Raw genomic sequence first — 18,652 nt, 5'->3', positions numbered from 1 at the left:
GCCTAGCAGGAGTTCACCCAGTATTCCACGTGTCTATGCTCCGGAAGTATCACGGTGATCCGACTTATGTATTAGATTTCAGCTCAGTCCAGTTGGACAAGGATCTATCTTATGTTGAGGAGCCAGTAGCCATTTTGGACAGGCAGGTCAGAAAGCTCAGGTCGAAGTATATTGCTCCAGTAAAGGTCCAGTGGAGGGGTCAGGCGACCGAGGAGGTGACTTGGGAGACCAAGCAGGATATGCGCAGTCAGTACCCTCGTTTTTTCACGGTTTCAGGTATGTCTTTATACTCGTTTGAGGACGAATGATTGTTTTAAGAGGGGAAGGATGTAACAACCCAGTCGGTTGTTTTGAGAATTAGAGCCCCGATCCCCTAATATCTGATTTCCTCACATTTGTTTCTGCTTTTGGGATTTGACGGGGTGATTAGTTATGAAATTCGGAAAGTTTTGGGACACTTAGTCCCTAGTTGTGAGTTTAAGCCTTAGAAATTGGATCATAGTCGGAAGTGTGTGAATACGGATCCGGAATGGAATTCTGTCAACTCTGTTAGCTCCGTTGAGTAATTTTGAGCTTAGGAGCACGTCCGGAATGTATTTTTGAGGTCAGTAGTAGATTTAGGCTTGAATTGGCGAAAGTTAGTTTTTCGGCGATTTCGGCCGATACTGAAAATTTTGATATCGAGTTTGGAATGGATTTTCGAAAGAGGTTGTAGGTTCGTAGTGTCATTTTGTGACTTGTGTGTAAAATTTGAGGTCATTCGGACTAGATTTGTTGTGGTTCGGCGTCGTTTGTAGAATTTGAAAAAATTCAAAATTCTTACGCTTGAATCCGTGCTTAATTCATGATTTTGGTGTTGTTCGATGTGGTTTGAAGGCTCGACTAAATTCGTATGGTATTTTAGGATTGGTTGGTATGTTTGGTCAAGGTCCCGGGGGCCTCGGGTGTATTTCGGATGCTTAACGGAATGAATTTGGACTTAGGAAAATCTGGTGCCTTTGCTGGTTCTGGTGTTTCGCACCTGCGGAAGGGAGGCCGCAGGTGCGGAGAGAGTGCACATATGCGGAACTGGTGGGGCTGGTGATGGAGCGCAGGTGCGCAAGTTTGACCGCACCTGCGAGCCCGCAGGTGCAAAGCATGGGCGCATGTGCGGAGCCTGGCTACCTTAGTGAAATGCGCAGATGCGCGATTGGACTGCAGGTGTGAGGAATTGCCCGCAGATGAGGGCCCCAGCCCGGATAAGTGACCTTCGCGCCTGCGATGATTTTTCCGCAGGTGCGTGACCGCAGATGAGGCCCCATGAGCGCAGGTGCGGAAATCGCTGGGTTAAAGAGGCAGATTTGAGGGTTCATTCCTCATTTTCACCAATTAGAATTTTAGCTCGGGAGAAGGCGATTTTGCAAGGGTTTTGAAGAGGAAAGCAGTGGGTAACAATTCTTAACTCTAATTTGTGTATATTTCATTAATCCATTATTGTTTTCCTCGTCTAATTATGGAATTTGAGGGTACAAGTTTGGAAATGGGGGAAAAGGTTCTCCAATTGAAAATCTGAGATTTGAATGGAAATTTAACGTCAGATTTAGATGATTTTTGTTCGAGTGAACTCGTGAGTGAATGAGTGTTCATAATTTATAATTTTTACCCGATCCCGAGATGTGGGCCCGGGAGACTTTTTGGGCATTTTTTCTAATTTCATGCTTTAACTTCGAATTAATTAGTTAAATTAGTTACTTGTAGTTATATTTATATTATGCAATTAATTTGAATAGATTCAGGCCATTTGGAGTTGGATACTCGTGGCAAGAACGTGATATCGAGTTGATTTGAGCGGTTCGAGGTAAGTGGCTTGTCTAACCTTGTGTTGGGGAATTTTCTCTTATGATGTTTGATATTAATTGAGGTGTGGGCGCCGTGTACGTGAGGTGACGAGTACGTACACAGGCTATTATTGCAAAAATCCTGTTTTTCCTTTCTAAATCATAAACGGTTTTCCCTTATTAAATTGCACTAATACGTTTAATTATTTAGCTTAGACTAGAGAAGCATGCTTACGTGTTTTAACTACCTATCTGACATTCTGCGTGACATGCTTAGTTAAGTCCCTACTTTTCTTATTTAAATTGTATAACTCGATGCCATACGTGCCATTTCATCTTGCATTGCATATTTAAATTGGGACTACGGACGTATCCCGGGAGATCCCTCTGTCTTGCATATTTATTTTGGGGCTGCAGACATATTTCGGGAGATCCTCCAGCACTGCATATTTACTTTGGGACTACGAACGTATTCCGGGAGATCCCTCTAGCACTGTATATTTACTTTGGTACTACAGACGTATTCTGGGAGATCCCCCAGCACTGCATATTTACTTTGGGACTACGGACGTATTCCAGGAGATCCCCTTGTACTGTATATTCATTCAGAACTACGGGACGGTATCCCGGGAGATTCCCCATTGTGTTTACCTTGTTCTGAACCGAGGGCTCCCTTAACTGTTAAATTTTTGAGAATTTCTTTAACTGTGTTACCGTAAATTTTACTTATATCTTTTTACTGTTTAATTTATTATATTTACTCCGGTAGGGCCTTGACCTGACCTCGTCACTACTCGATCGAGGTTAGGCTTGACACTTACTGGGTACCATTGTGGTGTACTCATGCCCTTTCCTGCACATGTTTTCGTATGCAGATCCAGGTGCAAGCTTTCAGCCTCAGGGTTAGTGCGTGCTGCTGATTCTAGGAGACTTCAAAGTACTTCTGCTTGCGTCCGTAGATATTCGGAGTCCCTTTCTACTCCCTCACCTAGAGACTTTCTTTATTATCTTCAGACTTTTGTATAGAGCTACATAGATTATAACAGCTTGTGACTTAATGATATTCCGGGTCTTAGAAAATTATTTTGTATATGCTGAGTGGTACTACTCTTGGCTATTCACAATATGCTGTTTATTTTTAAAATATTGTATTTTCTTTATATTTTTCGTAATATTAGGCTTACCTAGTCGTAAAGACTAGGTGCCATCACGACACCTTACGCAGGGTTAATTTGGGTCGTGACACTCTCATTTTCTTTTTTCCTTCTTTTCATTTTATCTCCTTTTTCCATTCCTCTCTTTCCATATATTTCTTCAGTTTTTCATTCTAGGACGGTTACCTTATTCCCTTTAGAAAAAAATAGACAAAGTTGTGGAGATAGCCCCTTGTTGTTGGTCAGAAGAAATTCCAACCTTTGTTGGAGTATTATTGTAAGAATTGGTATATCCCAAAATATTACTACAGTCACGTAGATAGAAGAAAGTAAAAGAAGCAATAAAGATATATAATAAAAAATAAAAATTTATTGACTGCTCTGACTCGAAGAAAGTTTGTACTTAAATCTCATCCCTTCCTGCATTACATATTGCTAGTATTCTCAGCATAGCATGCACGACTTTAAATTGGGAAAGCAAGATCATATACTATTTAAATAATACATTAATATCACATTCATTATACATTGAATTGAAAAGAAATTAAGAGAGGAAGAAGAAGAAGACATGGTGAGGGAGAAACTTCTGTTATAGGCTTATCGAAAAATAGGAAGAGAGCGATGGAGAAAGTAATGTGCAACAGCCAATAAGGGTGATCTTTGATATTGTTTCTTTTGGGTTGGGTCAAAAAGTAGGAAGATAGAGCGAGGGAGAAAGTAACATATAATAAGGCTGATTTTAACATTGTGCCTTTTGGGTTGTGACTAATCGTAATAACCTCCTTAGATTTAATGTCGTGTCTTTTGGGTTCCGGCTAAACGGTTCGATAGAAGATAATAGAAAAGAGAAATAGGCAAAGTGATAGAAAATGATAAAAAAATTGAGGAAAAAGATAAATAGAAATCCCATCTTAGGAGAGTGCCACATCACTTGTTCTATTACATATATATATATATATATATATATATATATATATATATATATATATATATATATATATAGAGAGAGAGAGAGAGAGAGAGAGAGAGAGAGAGAGAGAGAGAGATTTATCCAAATATATTTTTATAGTTCTAGTTGTTTTTAGCTAAATAAAAGAATATTGGACGGTAAAAAGTGGAATAAAAATATCTCATTTTATGTGCTGATATTTGACTCGACACAAAGTTTAAGGAAAAAAAATATTTTCGAAACTTGTAATTTTAGACAAATCATAAAATATTTCATGGATATAATTTTTTTCTCTTAAAGGTAAAGTAGTAAGATTAAAATTAAATTATTTCTAAATAATAAAGCATGATTAATGATTCCTTTTGAAAATGAGAACAAATATGAAATATTTTTTTGTTCCCATCAACATTTAGGGGTGGTTTGGTAGGAGACATTAGAAAAAATAATTCAAGCATTAACTCTATGCATTATTAATATCTTGTTTGGTACATTATATAACATCATACTTGGTATTATCCTATGTATAAGTAATGCATAGAAACCATGGCATTAGTAATACCAAGGCTTTAATGCATGCATTAGGTTAGTTAAAGACAAAATTATCCTTAAAGTCCCTTAAAGCTAGAGAATATGGAGGATATTTTTGTAAACAACTATTTTTCTTAAAAATTATGCAATGCATTATAATTTTAATACACCACACCAAGCAGTAGATAAGAAATAATATTTAACTAATGCTTGCATTACTAACACATACATTACTAATCCATGCATTACTAATACACCTTATTCCGCACTATTCTAATACACGTTACCAAACGACCCCTAAGTAGTATCAATTTAGTGATTGACAATATTGGGAAGACAATTGGGGATTGAAATGGAAAAGAAAGGGGGAGAAAACACAGTAACCTGAAAAGGGAAGCAGCTCAGATATTGCTACTACTACACCCCTGCCCGCGAAATCAAACTTGGTGGTGTAACTTTGTAGTGCGACAACTGAACTTCACAATGGCGGACGAAGATTTACCACCTGCTATAAGGTTGATGAGTTTTGTTTCCGAAGAACAGGTAAACCGTAAACCCTTGCCCCCATTTCCTCTGTTCACATGGGTTTCTTCCGCCGTTAGTTGTTTGCTTTAAACGTGGGTTTGTTTCGTAGTTGGAAGAAGCCAAGAAAACTCGGGGTGCTCGGGTCGAGGACGGAACTGCTCAGAGAGATCGCCCACTTTATGAGGTCCAACAAAACTCAATAAACTCCCTTTTGCTTGTCACTTATTGTTGCTATATTTCCTTACTGGGCACTTTGTGTTAACTCTTCTAAATACACTATAAAGATTGGCAACAATGTGCATGTACCTTCAGGATACTTACAAACACCTGTATCAGATATCCTAGTATCAACCAGTGGTGGAACCAGGAATTTATATAAAGGAATTCAAAAGGATATTAGAATCTCATAGTTAGAATTCAAATTTATGATCTAAAGCAACTTTTTGAACCCACTTTATCACTACACTAAAAAATTTCCTTATGTCAAGAGGATCCAACAATTCATATATGACCAAATCTTTTTATTTTTTATTTTACACGACAATATAATTTTTCGACGAAGTGAACATAGAACATTACTGGAATTGTGTTGTCAAAGCAATAATTTTGGAAATTAGTACCTCCTATTATGCTAATGACATTATTTTTCCTTTCATTGATTATCCTTTCCAGTTTTAATCTTTTGTGTCAAGGTAGCTCTGGTCCATATGTTTATGCTCTCTGGGATGTTTGTGCTTCAAATATCAGACTCTCCAGCTTGAGTTATATTTTTCATTGAAACCGCAGATTTTGAAGGAAAACAAGGACAAGAAAGATGCTGAATTTAATGAGCGATTTAAACACCGTGAGTAATTAAGGACCCTTTTCCTTTTTCGTTTCTTGTGGGTTACTCATTTTGGTGCTTGCGCTATTCATTTACAATTGCTTGGAAATGTATCTCTTTAATGTTCTTGCAGGACCACCTAAAGCCTTGGATGATGACGAGACCGAGTTCCTTGATAAGCTTGAAATGGTTAGATGTTGCTTAAGGTCTTTATGTTTGTTTGGGATACAACTAATAGATTATCTATACATGCTTTGTCATTGCCATGATGTCCTGTCCACATTATTATCATTTCTACACATGTGATGGGGAACATTCTATCTTTTGCTTTAAGGACTCATCTAATTTGAGATTTAATGCTTATATGAGCAGTGGGTGTTTAGTGAATAACTATCTTAAAGTTCAGCTGCTTATCTCAACTTAAGGTTCCTTGTAGTTCTCTTCCAAGCGACAAACCCTCTGATCGTGGAGTTTAAACTTACAGTTATTTTATGCATGATTTATTATTCGTTGATTGTAGTGTATATGTGGATGTTACGACGGATGTGCGGTCGTACAAAATTAGAAATACATTCATCTGACAGAAGATACAAGAACTACTTAGAGGATAAAACACGAGAAGTTTGCTTGAGATGTATAGCATTCATACTTGTAGTCTAGGGGTGGACTAGCTTGCTGAGAAAGTACATAGCCATGTTTTAGAGCTCCAAAATGCACCGGTCCTTATTTATGATGCTATAATGATTACATATGTTAAAAGGAAATGAGGTGAACCTGAAATTACATGGAGGGAAATTGTCCTTAAAGATGTAGAATTTCTTGGAATCCGTGCGAACTTAATGAAGATCAAAACATGACAGAGGTAAAAGGTTCTTATAGGTGATATCAATAGTTAGGATTAAAGCCTGGTTTTGTTGGAACACATACCTAAAGTCCAGTGTTTGCTTGGAGTCTTTTTAGTATATTTAGAAATTTGTATGTCAGCATGAATTGTTCAGGAAATCTAGTGATAGGGACCCTAAGTTGTCTTAAATGACAAATGATTGAGTATTCGGATGAAACAAGTCCAGAATGGGATGGGTGAAAGTGAATATGGATGATTCATATAGACGAACACAACTAGTTCGGTATTAAGGTGTAATTTCTGTTGTAGTAGCAGCGTATCCTATCATGTTTAGTGTTTACTGTATCCTAGAGTAGACAGATGCGCACAGTAAGTACATTAGTTGCACGTTGAGCTTTTAGGCATATCATGTAGTTGATGATGATTTTAGTTTATTATTATGCACTTAACACCTCTGCTACATTAAGGATGAAGCATGTGGCATCCTAATCTCATAGAAAGTATTTCTTGCTGGGAAGCCTAAATGCAACTATTCCAGCTGGAATGTCATTAATATTACAATTGCTCTAGATTTTTGATTAAAAAGTTAATTTGTGCTTTGTCTAATCTATTGGTTCTATTAGTCTATGCGTGCTAATGGAGCAGTATATATATATGTGTGAATGGGCTCCAACATAGTTTAGTTCTTAATGCTTCACTATACCTTTTTAATCAAGCTTTCAAGATATGTTTTGCGTAGCGGCATGACCCCGCCTCCCTATGTGGGGAGGGGGTTCAACTTGTGAGGTTCCTAAGCTTTCAGATTGGCATGAAATGCTGGATGACCCTGCCCAGCTTGACTTGAACAAGATCGTCATGGCAGGAGTTTGGATTTCTTCAGCTTCTTATCTTGTTGCTTTTATGACATTTGCCATTTGGTGTAGTGTTGTGAAGTTATACAATTCTATGTGCCGTAGTACATATATGGAAATTTGGTTTTCCTTATATGAATATATTTATTCCAATCTCTTATTTGTTTATTAGTTTAGGAAAACCTTATTTAGTGTACTCTTGATGTTCTTGTGCGATAATACATGGTGACGGTGACCTCCGTTTATTTTGCAATGGAAAGACCAGTTCTCGAGAAGTTGTTATTGGGCTATGAGTTAATTTGCATCAGAAGAAGATAAAAGATATAACCTTTGGATGCTCTCTAACTCGTTGATCGCTTCTCTGCTCAATGCATTTGCTTATGTGTACAAATTGATGTCTGTCTGTCTCCTCTGTGTATGAACATAACATGGACATATTTATGCATGCATCATATATTTGATACTTTATGCTCTAACTCTTTGATTGCTTAGTCAAGGAGAGATTATGAGAAGCAAGTGGCTGATGAAGAGGCTGAGCAGCTGCGAAGTTTTCAAGTAATTTAGTGTCATTGTTCAACTTCATTGCCTAGAAGTTTGCTTTATGGCCTATGAAGAATGCTGATCTTACTCTTGGGTTTTTTAGGTTGCTGTTGCTGCACAGTCTACCATTGTACAGGAAATCAAGGAGATGCCTCCTGTTCCGAAAGTCCAGGTTAGTCTCAATAGCTGGATCTGCCTTTAGAAAAGCACTGTATTTTTGGTGTTCATGGCTTATTGTTTCTTAGCCACTGCTTTATCAGCATCTCACCCGATGTTAAAAATTATCTGCCTTTACTTCTGCTGTGTGGCCGCATAGTTATATGAGATGGCAATATATGGTCAAATGATATGACATGTGTGAGGCACTAATACCAAAATGATTCTTGGCCTTTTGTCTAAGATGCTTTGGCAATTTACCTCTTTTTAATGATTTCATACACGTCTCTCTAAAATGAATAGCTGTACTTCATAGCACTAAGCTTTCATATAAACGCTGAAAAATTACAAAGCTAGGTAGTCAGGCTAGTGTTTCGTTTCGCTTAAAGGGTGCTTCAGTGCATGTCTCGTCATCCATGGGTTCTGTAGAGCATCGCTAGATATAGTTGGCAAGGTTCAAACAAAAAAAGAAAATTGGAAATTTACTACTACTACTACACTAGAAAGCTAGTTACTATATCTTAATTAGAAAGTTGCTGCATATTTTCATCTGAATCATAAATTAATATGGTTTTTGAACTTGAAGGAGGTGATTTTTACTTTCTATATTCACTTTTTCATATATTATAAAGTACTACTTGTTATATTCACTTAATTGTAGTGTTTTTGTCAATCCATTGTTGATATCATTTAGTTTGTGTTTTTATTTGTTTTGTTTTTCATGCATTACATGTATATTTAGAAGAAAAAAATTTCATTAGCCTTTCTTCATTGAAGTCCCCCTATAATTGCGCTCTGCACTTACAACCCCATTAGACCTTTGGGCTTTCCTATGTTTTTCGCCTTAGACAACAGAGGAAGGAGTCTGGATTTGTACCAATCACGTATCTAAAGAGAAAAGGTGGAGAACGTCCAATTGTGCTTCAAACTCTTAATACTCCATAATTCCCCGCCTTTGCTCATTTCCTTTTCTGTAACACAATCATCTATAACTTGGTTGATTTTATTTTTGGCCTCCGTGGTTATTCTATTTTCTTTTTCTTATTCATTCTTTTCTCCCTTTTGTTTCTATGTTCATGATTTGGCTTAAATGGTCAAAATCAAGAAGTAACACTGATCCATTGGGTTTCAGGAAGAAAGGATGTTGCTAAAAAATTTTGCTGGCACAGATGCAGAAAATAGTATCTGATTACCTTTGACTAGGGGTGTCCAATGGGTGGGTCAAAATGGGTTGAGTAAATAATTTGACCCGCCGAAAAGTTACTTGCGCTAAGATGGGCTGGGTCAAGATAGGCTAAAATTTGGGTCATGGCACAACCCGCCCAACTCTTATCAAGCTTTACTTAATAAGTGTTTTCTTATAGTTACTAAATAAGACTTCTTTTTCTTTTTGTTATGGCCATATACATCATATCAAATAAAAAGAAATTATTTCTAAGATATTTTGGCAAAGTTATTCATGGATTAATTTGGGCTAAAAATCAGCCCAACTTTAAATGGGTTGAGATGGGGTGAGTTCAATAAATGGGCGGGTTGGGTGGGTCATTTAGGCTTGGGCTTAGGAGAAAAGTCAAAATCCCAGGAGGAAAGGCAAGCAATTTCTTTTTAAAGATGGAAATCTTGTGACTATACTAGTTGGTACCGGTGATTAATTGATGCCGTCTGCACCACACAACAAAACCAACTTAACAAAAGAGTTGAAGGAATCAAAACACTTACAGGCGATTAAGCTGGTTAATCAGTGAAAAGAAGAAGAATTGTCGGCTGGGAACTAGGAGGAAAAAAGAATAACATGCTGCAACAGCTAATTTACTAGCAAAAAATTGCGAAGCCTGTGAACGAACTATTCAAGATTCAGTTAATTAAATTTAGAAGCTAAAACTTCAGCTTTGCAGCTTTTGCTATGAATAGGTTTAGTATAAGCGTATGCAATGCAACCCTATGAGGCCTCACCCATACTATCAAATGGCAATGAAGATCCCTAAACAATTGAAAAGCTGCAATCTGATATTTGAAGAGTAATTTAGGTCTATTAAGTTCCAAGATGGAATTTACTTATCCAATTATCGAGGGACTTCTGATGTTGTCTGTTCATATAGTAATTTTTTTTATTGTCTTAATAGAATTTCTTGTATTACGAACAATGGCCATTGACCACACGAAACCAAAGGAAGAGAGCACAGTGAATATCTCTTGTTCCAGCCTTTTCATGATCCAACTGAGTCAGTGTTGGTGCTTGGTAGGCATGAATTGGAGATCAAACCCCTTTTCCCCTTAACTTTTTTTCTTCTTTTGTTGTACAGCACCTTTCTGATATATGGACTAGACAGAATCATTTATTGAAAGCGTAAAGTTGATTTACATTTGACTCACCTTCTGGGGACTCCTGTCTGTCTCTTTACTCTTGTTGCGTGTTTCTGTTCATCTCTTCCTTCACATTGTCTCGTATCTGATCCTGCATCTAGTTCTCAGTTTATATATTATGTGCTAACAACTCTTTCTCGATTAAAAGGTTTGTTTAGTGCTAAAGCAAGCTTCGTGAAGCTGTCAACTTTTGCAAACAGGAAGTTTTTCTTTTCTAATGAGGCTTTACCTTTAAATTCCTAGAGTTGCCTTTTTCTATCAATTTTAGATGAATGGTAGGTTTTGCTTCATATTTCTGTATTTCACCTTCTTTTTGAGCCGAGGGTCTTTCGGAAACAACCTCTCTACTCCTCGGGTTAGGGGTAAGGTCTGCGTACATACTACCCTCCCCATAGTGGTATTTTACTGGGTTGTTGTTGTTATGTATTTCACTTTCTCCTTTTGGACTTAGGTTGCTGTTTAATACCATAAACAAATGGGCTTCTCTGTCATTCTATTCTGTCTAACTGTGCCATTCTACAAGGGAAAGGGGATTACTTGTTACATGACCAATTTGGGATGATAATTGGCATTGAATTTTGTGTGGTGTATATCAGTATCGTTAAGAAACAATATTTGGCAAGACGCAAGTCACGTGTTACTAGTTTCCTTAATAAAAATGGAGGAAGAAACTTATAAATCCCTATTTTGGTATATGCCTCTGGCCCTATGGTCGCTGTATCTTTTGGTTTTCATTGGATTGTTGGTTGATGCAGGAGCCGACATTAATTAGGAGGAAGAGTCGTCCACCTAATCCATTGGGAACGATTATCAAAGTCAAGCCACAAGCAAAGAAAGCAAAGATGGATCCAGAAACTTCAGGTCCTTCTTTGACAGCTAACAAAGTGTCTAGTGATGATAAAAAGCAGCTTTCATCAGATATTCATAATGTATCCAAATGTGACACAGGAGAATCCCACAGATTTGTGAAAGGACCTATTGCCGATGATGAAAACCGTGAACCAGTTACAATAGGTGGTTTGGTTTCCTATAGTGATGAAAGTGATGATGATTGATTGTGGCATATTGATATGTCAATGAGAATTTGCGTCAGTTTAATCAAATTTCCAATTTCTCATCATCTATGGATGGTATGTTCTTGCTTTTCCATTCCATCAACTCATCAAGTTGATTGGTTTCATTAGCATTCTCTACTTGATAGCCCTTTGGCTTCACGTTGTCTTTTTTCTTTTTCTTTTCCCCCCCTTTTCTTCAACTTGCAGGACAGCTGGGGATTTGGTTCTGTCTTAATAGGTTCACATGATTGGTTGATGGAGAATCAAAAGTAGATTTGCAAAATTACGAAGTATTTCTAAATTTATTCAGAAGTAATTACAAGATCATGCGTTTTCTCTTGTTGTAACAGAAATAGGTATAACTGGCAGGTCAAGCCTATGCTTGAAATTAACAGCTAGCAATACTCCCTTAAACGAAAAAGAGATTCAAGAAGACAAACTTTCGTCTTTAGGAAATAGAATGATTTTTTTTTTAGAACTAATTAACTTTATTACCAATTGAAACATATGCACAGTACACAAAAAAACTGCTTGTTGGACATCATGTCCCAACAGTCATTCATAGTTCAAAGAAGCAACAAGCCAAACAAACAAAAGCTACTCAAAACCAAACTACTGTGGGTAACTATTGAACCCCTAATTAGAATCTCAGTATTTTGCTTTGTGCCCCAAAAAATCGAATGATTATTAAGTTGCCACGAAGCTTATTATTAAGGAAAAATTCTTGAAAAAATGTACAAGAAGAATGGAAATAATTAAAATGCAAAAAAAAAAAAAAAAAAAAAGAAGAAGAAGTAAGAAGCATGCAAAAAAAGAGAACATGAGTTTAGTAGTATGGTTTAAATAGTGTAGTCATCCTCAGCTCGTTTTTTGCTTCTTTGGAGCAGGGATGAAGCCAATGAGTTAGGTTAGGATTTTGTACACTTCTTAGAAGATAACAAATGTACGTGTAACTTCTCTTGGGGGATAGAAACAGAATTAAATCTCCATTTATTTTTGTGAAATTGCTTTCATTCTCAACGGTAAATTAATATAGCACTGAAGTTAGATGTAACAGTGAAGGTAGTTATAACAAAATTGATCTATTTGATTTTTATCTTTTGTCTGCACAATAATTTGATTAATTAGCACTCCGAATCTCCGACCCCTCTGGTGAGTTACGTTTGTCCAACAATTGTAGTGTGATTGAAATTTGAATCTATGGCCAAAGGCGGATTCAGAATTTAAACTTTATGGGTTCAGATTTACAATTCTACCACATCTCATTTAATTTAATAGGTTCACAATTTATTATATATACATATTTAATCATTTTCTGGGTAAAAATACAATGAGCGAAAGCTATGAGTTCAGTTGAACCCATAGCTTCTACACTGGATACGCGTCTATCGCAGTGAGTTTACCTTGTTGACAATTGCCAAGCATCCCGTAAGTGGACAAATAGAAATTTCAGTTACTATAAATTTGATAATTGTGAAACTGAATCATAAGGCACACAACACAAATCACAAGTACACACAAATTAATTAATACGCTTTTGATAGCAGGAGACATCAATTAATTAGAGCATCATCAATTTCCTTTTGTTCATCATGTTAAGAAAGGAAGGGAGATGTTGGCTGTGGACGCACCAGGTCATAAGCCGAATGCCATTTTGGGGCAGAGGTTGTTTGCTAACAATTCCCACAGGTATAACAGCAGATCCTTGTACTGGTATCACATGCACAGGCTTCCCCCATCCATAATCAACCTCGTTAAATCCTAGTCTTCCCCATTCTGAAACGAACAGTGTATCATAACCTACTCCAGGCCCTGGCGCAAATGGATCATTTAATTGATCATCACCATTTTGATCCTCATTCACAGATTTACCGGTCTTGTTATTAAGCCATTGTGAAAATTCCTCTGGTAGTTTCGCCTTGGCATCTTTGATTAGTTTCACCACCTCAGCAAGAGATGCTTGTGCCACAATTTTGTTCGATGCCTTTACCGTCACTGGGAAGAAACAGTTCCCGTAGAACCCGGCCGGTAGAGGCACCAGTTGCCGACAATTAGCGAAAAACACCAGCTTCACTTCGTCATCACCTGCATCATTAGTGGCGACTCCAGTAATTTTGCTAAGAGTATTCAGGTTAAAAAGTAATTTTTGACCTATATATTCCCTTTGTCCCGATTTAGGTGATGCAATTCGGATTTCGAGAGTCAAACAAGTTTTTCTTTGACCGTGATTCTTTCATATGCTTTTTTAATATTTTGAATTGATGATTCTATGTCCAAATTCGAGATCAAGTTTAAAAAATTTGACTCTCGAATCCGAACTGTATCATATAAATCGGAACGAAAGAGTATGCTTAAAAGTAATATTCCAGGCAAATACTAGGTGATTTCTTCCCATCTATCCAAGCCTTGGTGGATAGAGTTACCTGGTATCTGTTGCTGGTAGGAGGTGACATGTATCCCGTGGAATTAGTCGAGGTGCGCGTAAGCTGGCCCGGACACCACAGTTATAAAAAAAAAAAAGAGTATGCGTAAAAGTAATATTTGATTCATATATACAGCCGGCTATAGCTCCACCCCTGACCTGCATCATCTGTAGTAATAAAGCTTGAATTCGACGAGGAGGAGAAATTCTTCTCGTCGTTTGTTAGATCTAAAATTGCTCGGGTTCGCTGTCTCCACAGAGTAGCAGCTATAATTTCAAAAGAGGAACAAAATGCATTTTGGCGGTCCATTAATTGATCTTGCATTACTTTGTGTTTGAGCTGATTGATCTCATCCATTGGAATGTCGAAACTGGCATGCTCCAGCCGTTGATCTGGAACTGGAATATTGAACGGTGGAGACATTGATGAGTTGTCTTTGGTCTCCTGATCTGATGCAAATCCTTTTTGTGGTGATGAAGTTGGGAGAAGATATTCCCTGCACCACACTGGTGTAACGCTAAGTTTCTCAACACCCCTAGCAAACTCCCCTACTGCTTTTAGAAATTGTGCAGCTCCCAATCCATCACATATACTGTGGCAGAAAGTTAATCCCATAACGAAGCCACCACACTTAAATTCAGTTACCTGCATATGATGATAATTACAATATCGTTAACTATTTTTTGCTACCTAGCTAGTTTTTGAATGTCTTTAGGCAAAAAATGATTTTTTTTTTCATCTTTTCATCTTTTCTTGAGCCAGGGTTTATCGGAAACAACCTTTTTACTTTCAAGGTAAGAGTAATGTTTGCGTACACACTACCCTCTAAATACCCCACTTGTAGAATTATACTGGGTTTGTTGTTGTTGTTAGCTAGTTCTTTATTCGTGCGCGTTGCGGAAAGAAAAAGTTACTACTAATTCCTCTGTTTAATTTTCCTAAGAAAGTAATTAGTCCCATATTGAAACCACCACACCTATGTTTTTAGGAGTGTCTCCTAATGAAACATAAATAACTAATTGGATAGCGTTGGATAAGTTCAGGGTATTACCTAAACTTGTATATATTTGACATTTCCCTGCTTTTGGATATACATTGTTGGGGACAAATAAATGAAGAGGAGATATATATACCTAACATAATAAATGATTTCCATAACCTGCTATTTGGATATATATATTCCTGGGGATAAGTTTAGGTATACCTTCTCTTTATCACACCGGATATATATTGTGTGGTTATACCATCAGTGTTAATAATATTTTACACAATCAGGTTACCCAAAAAATATTTATAAGTAAACCTTCTTAAAATGTGGGATTTGTGATCTTGAAAATAAAATAAGTTATAACAAATAAAAGTGACATTATAGTATAAAAGTTTAAAAAATAGCAATTTGAGATGTACTGTGAGACGCATTTCAGGGAGAACCAGCTAGCTCTGGGTTCGAGTACGCATTTCACACTATATATAGGTAGTAGTTTACCTGCACAAGCACCAATGGGTCCATGAAAGTGTCATGACCACCAATAGGATCAGGAGAAGAAGAATGAAGCTGAGGTAGAAGTTTATCAAAGGTACTATCTTCCAAAGCTGCAGCTTCATCCAAGTAGTTAACATCACAGAGAGTACAATCAGCAGAAGCCTCCACAAACCAAATCCCTTGTGCTGAACAATCAATCTGAAGCAGCTGGTTATTACTGTGCGGTGAGAGTTTGAGACGGCCCGCTAGAGGATAGTAAGGAACCAAAGCTTTTGAAAATGCCTCACGAATGAGAGTAGCGTCTCCTCCTTTAAACACGTGCAACGTACGTGCATTGCATCGAAGTACTGCTAAACTGTCTATAACTGAGAGATCAAGCACATCATTTGGAGTTTGTCCTGAAGGTGTTATTAGATTTCCTCCTCCTCCCCTTCTTGTCACCAAAAAGTCCATCACCATCACTTAATTCCGCTACGGACTTAAGGGAATTGAGCCTTCGTATATATGGAGATTTACTAAGTGATCGCTTCCAAATTCAAATGAATGCAGGGATTAACAAAGATGGGCGATCCTGAGTCAAATCCTGTTTCCCAAAACAAACAAAGGTTCAAAAAACAAAACAAGAAAGGATAAACGTACGTTGTCTCACCTCAATTCAATAGCAACTCATGTACTATATTATATATTTTGATTGATTCTAATATAACTGCGTAGTTGCAGATTTATAGTGGTAGCAACAAGTAACAACGGGCTTGCTTGGCTGCGATTAAACTTGTTGCTGTTTGCTTGGCTTGTAAGTCCGTGAAACTGAAACTTTGGCTTGACATTGGGGAGTAAGGCAGTAATAGATTAAGGTTTTCTTATTTATTTACATGTATTGGTTTCTTTCCTAGTTAGGTGACACTATATTATATACGTGTAACTTTTAGCTTTATGAATTAAAATACTACATAGGCACGCCAAAGATACCAGCTATTTTGATTTCCTGAATATTCATATTGCGCTCCATCAATATTTTAGGTCCTACTGTACAGTGTACACAACACCTAAAGATTAGTTCTTTTTTTTTTTTCTTTTGTTTATTACTACTACCGTTTTTTTTTTTGAAATGGTAACTCTATGTTGTTTAACCGTGTAAAACTATATTTTCCATGAAATTAAACTAATATTGACGGAATAACATTAGAGCATATCACTACTAGAAATTCGGCAAAAACCGACCAAGGTATTGGTCGGTTTTTCAAAATATTTTTTTTTTAAATTTTTTTTTACGTAACCGACCAACTTTGGTCGGTTTTCTTTGGCGCAAAAATGCGGGAAACTATTTTTGAGTCCCGCAAAATTTATATTTCAAGAAACCTACCAACTTTGGTCGGTTTTTCAATTAAAATAAATAAAAATTAATATTAAAAAAACCGACCAAAATTGGTCGGTTAATTCGGCCGGTCATTTAAAAAAACCGACCAACTTTGATCGGTAATTTTACTTTTTAATAAAACCGATCAACTTTGGTCAGTTATTTTCGTGCGAAAATACAATTAAAAAGTATAAATCAAATAAAAGACAGTCTTAAAACAAAATGTACCAATGGTCTAGTGGTAGAATAGTATCCTGTCATAGTACAGACCCCGGTTCGATTCTCAGATAGTGAATCTTTTTATTACACAATTAAAATAACGACCAACTTTGGTCGGAAAAAACCGACCAACTTTGGTCGATTTTTTTTTTGCAATATTTTTTTTTGAATTTAATTGACCAACTAAGTTGGTCGGTAATTTCCGACCAACTTTGATCGGTATGCCTTTCCGACCACAAAATACCGTCCACACGTATATGGTCGCGTTTTGGTCGGTTTTTGGCCATTACCGACCAATGTTGGTCGGTTTTTACCGGATTTCTAGTAGTGTATTGTGCTAAATCGTCCATTTGAGACCTAGTTAATTGATTTAATTTTGCCCTGGATGGCTCGTATTTATATTGATTAATACTCCACATAGTGGCCGGTACTGGTTATTGTTGAAGTGCTAGGATGACAGCTATGCATTGTGGGAAGCTGAGAAACTAAGGCAAAAGACTGAGTGATAGCCAGTTACTTTAGCATAGTGTTAGTTGGGTGTTAGGAGTTAGTTATAACAGATTTAGCTGTAGATTTGGAGTTAATTAAGAGAGCTGGTTCATGTACACACATGTAAATAGCAGTAGTAGCAACTCATTGTAATTGATTTCTTTTCTCTCAATACACAGTAAGATACGACTGTCCAGAAGCTTCTCTCCCTAAGCTTCGTTTTCATTCTCTTAGCCAAGCTTCACATCCACTCAACAATGGTGGTTTTAACACGGTATCAGAGCTAGAGTGAATCGATCGAAGCTGAGACTCTGGTTTGAGAGTTGTTCTGTGAAATTGCTGAGAGAATTTTCAATCGATTTTTGCTTATTCTCAAATACCCAATTTTCTGAGTAAACCTGTAATGGCTGCTTTAGACATTGATAATCCGCGACATCTGTTGTACCTACAACCTTCAGATGGACCAGGAAATGTAATAATTTCAGTCCGATTAACCGGCAGTGAGAATTATTCAGTCTAGAGCAGAGCAATGAAGATCGCGTTGCGAGCTAAGCTAAAATTAGAGTTCATAATCGATACATGCACTAAGGATCAATTCACTGATGATCTAGGCGAGGATTGGGAACGTGTCAATGCTACAAATTTCACTTGGATTATGAACACTGTGTCGCCAGAATTAGTGAATTGGATAGTCTATGCGAGTAATGCTCATGAGGTGTGGACTGATTTACAGGATCGTTTTGATAAAATTAATGGATCGAGGATCTACAATCTTCATCGCGAAATTGCTACAGTTTCTCAAGGTACATCTAGTATTTCTGCTTATCATTCTAGACTTAAATTGTTGTGGGATGAGTATAGTGCCCTAATTCCAACTCTGCCTGTAACTCCTGAAACAAGAGAGTTCATAACACACCTAGAACAATAGAAGTTTTTTCAGTTTTTAATGGGATTAAATGATTGCTATAGTGCCATTAGAAGTCAGATGCTACTTTTGTCCCCATCACCAAGTGTGAGTCGTGCATATGCTATGCTAATTCATGAGGAGAGCCAAAGGAAAGTTTGTATGATCAAT

General features: G+C 37.0%; 2 protein-coding genes across 3 annotated transcripts; one reads left to right on the top strand and one right to left on the bottom strand.

Annotated features, from left to right (window-relative positions):
* The first annotated feature begins 4,786 nt into the window (after positions 1-4,786).
* On the top strand, positions 4,787-12,027 carry LOC107762256 (uncharacterized). 2 transcript variants are annotated; one of them, XM_016580607.2, is made up of 9 exons: positions 4,787-4,991; positions 5,083-5,157; positions 5,760-5,817; positions 5,930-5,985; positions 7,984-8,046; positions 8,135-8,203; positions 11,307-11,412; positions 11,500-11,681; positions 11,814-12,027. In XM_016580607.2, the coding sequence occupies exons 1-8, from the start codon at positions 4,932-4,934 to the stop codon at positions 11,604-11,606; spliced, it is 594 nt and encodes a 197-aa protein (XP_016436093.1). In that variant the 5' UTR covers positions 4,787-4,931; the 3' UTR covers positions 11,607-11,681; positions 11,814-12,027. The 2 variants fall into 2 exon arrangements, with proteins under 2 accessions (XP_016436093.1, XP_016436092.1); XM_016580606.2 differs by having other exon boundaries at positions 11,307-11,681.
* Positions 12,028-12,873: 846 nt separating this feature from the next.
* On the bottom strand, positions 12,874-16,224 carry LOC107762258 (acyl transferase 4). Its single transcript, XM_016580608.2, has 3 exons — positions 15,516-16,224; positions 14,188-14,674; positions 12,874-13,691 (listed from the first exon to the last, which is right to left on the bottom strand). Exons 1-3 carry the CDS (start codon positions 15,969-15,971, stop codon positions 13,168-13,170), a joined length of 1,467 nt encoding a protein of 488 aa, XP_016436094.1. The 5' UTR covers positions 15,972-16,224; the 3' UTR covers positions 12,874-13,167.
* Between the last annotated feature and the right edge of the window lie 2,428 nt (positions 16,225-18,652).

Source organism: Nicotiana tabacum, chromosome 19 (assembly GCF_000715075.1).
Source record: "Nicotiana tabacum cultivar K326 chromosome 19, ASM71507v2, whole genome shotgun sequence".
NCBI lineage: Eukaryota > Viridiplantae > Streptophyta > Magnoliopsida > Solanales > Solanaceae > Nicotiana > Nicotiana tabacum.
This window is presented reverse-complemented; position numbering and strand designations above follow the sequence as displayed.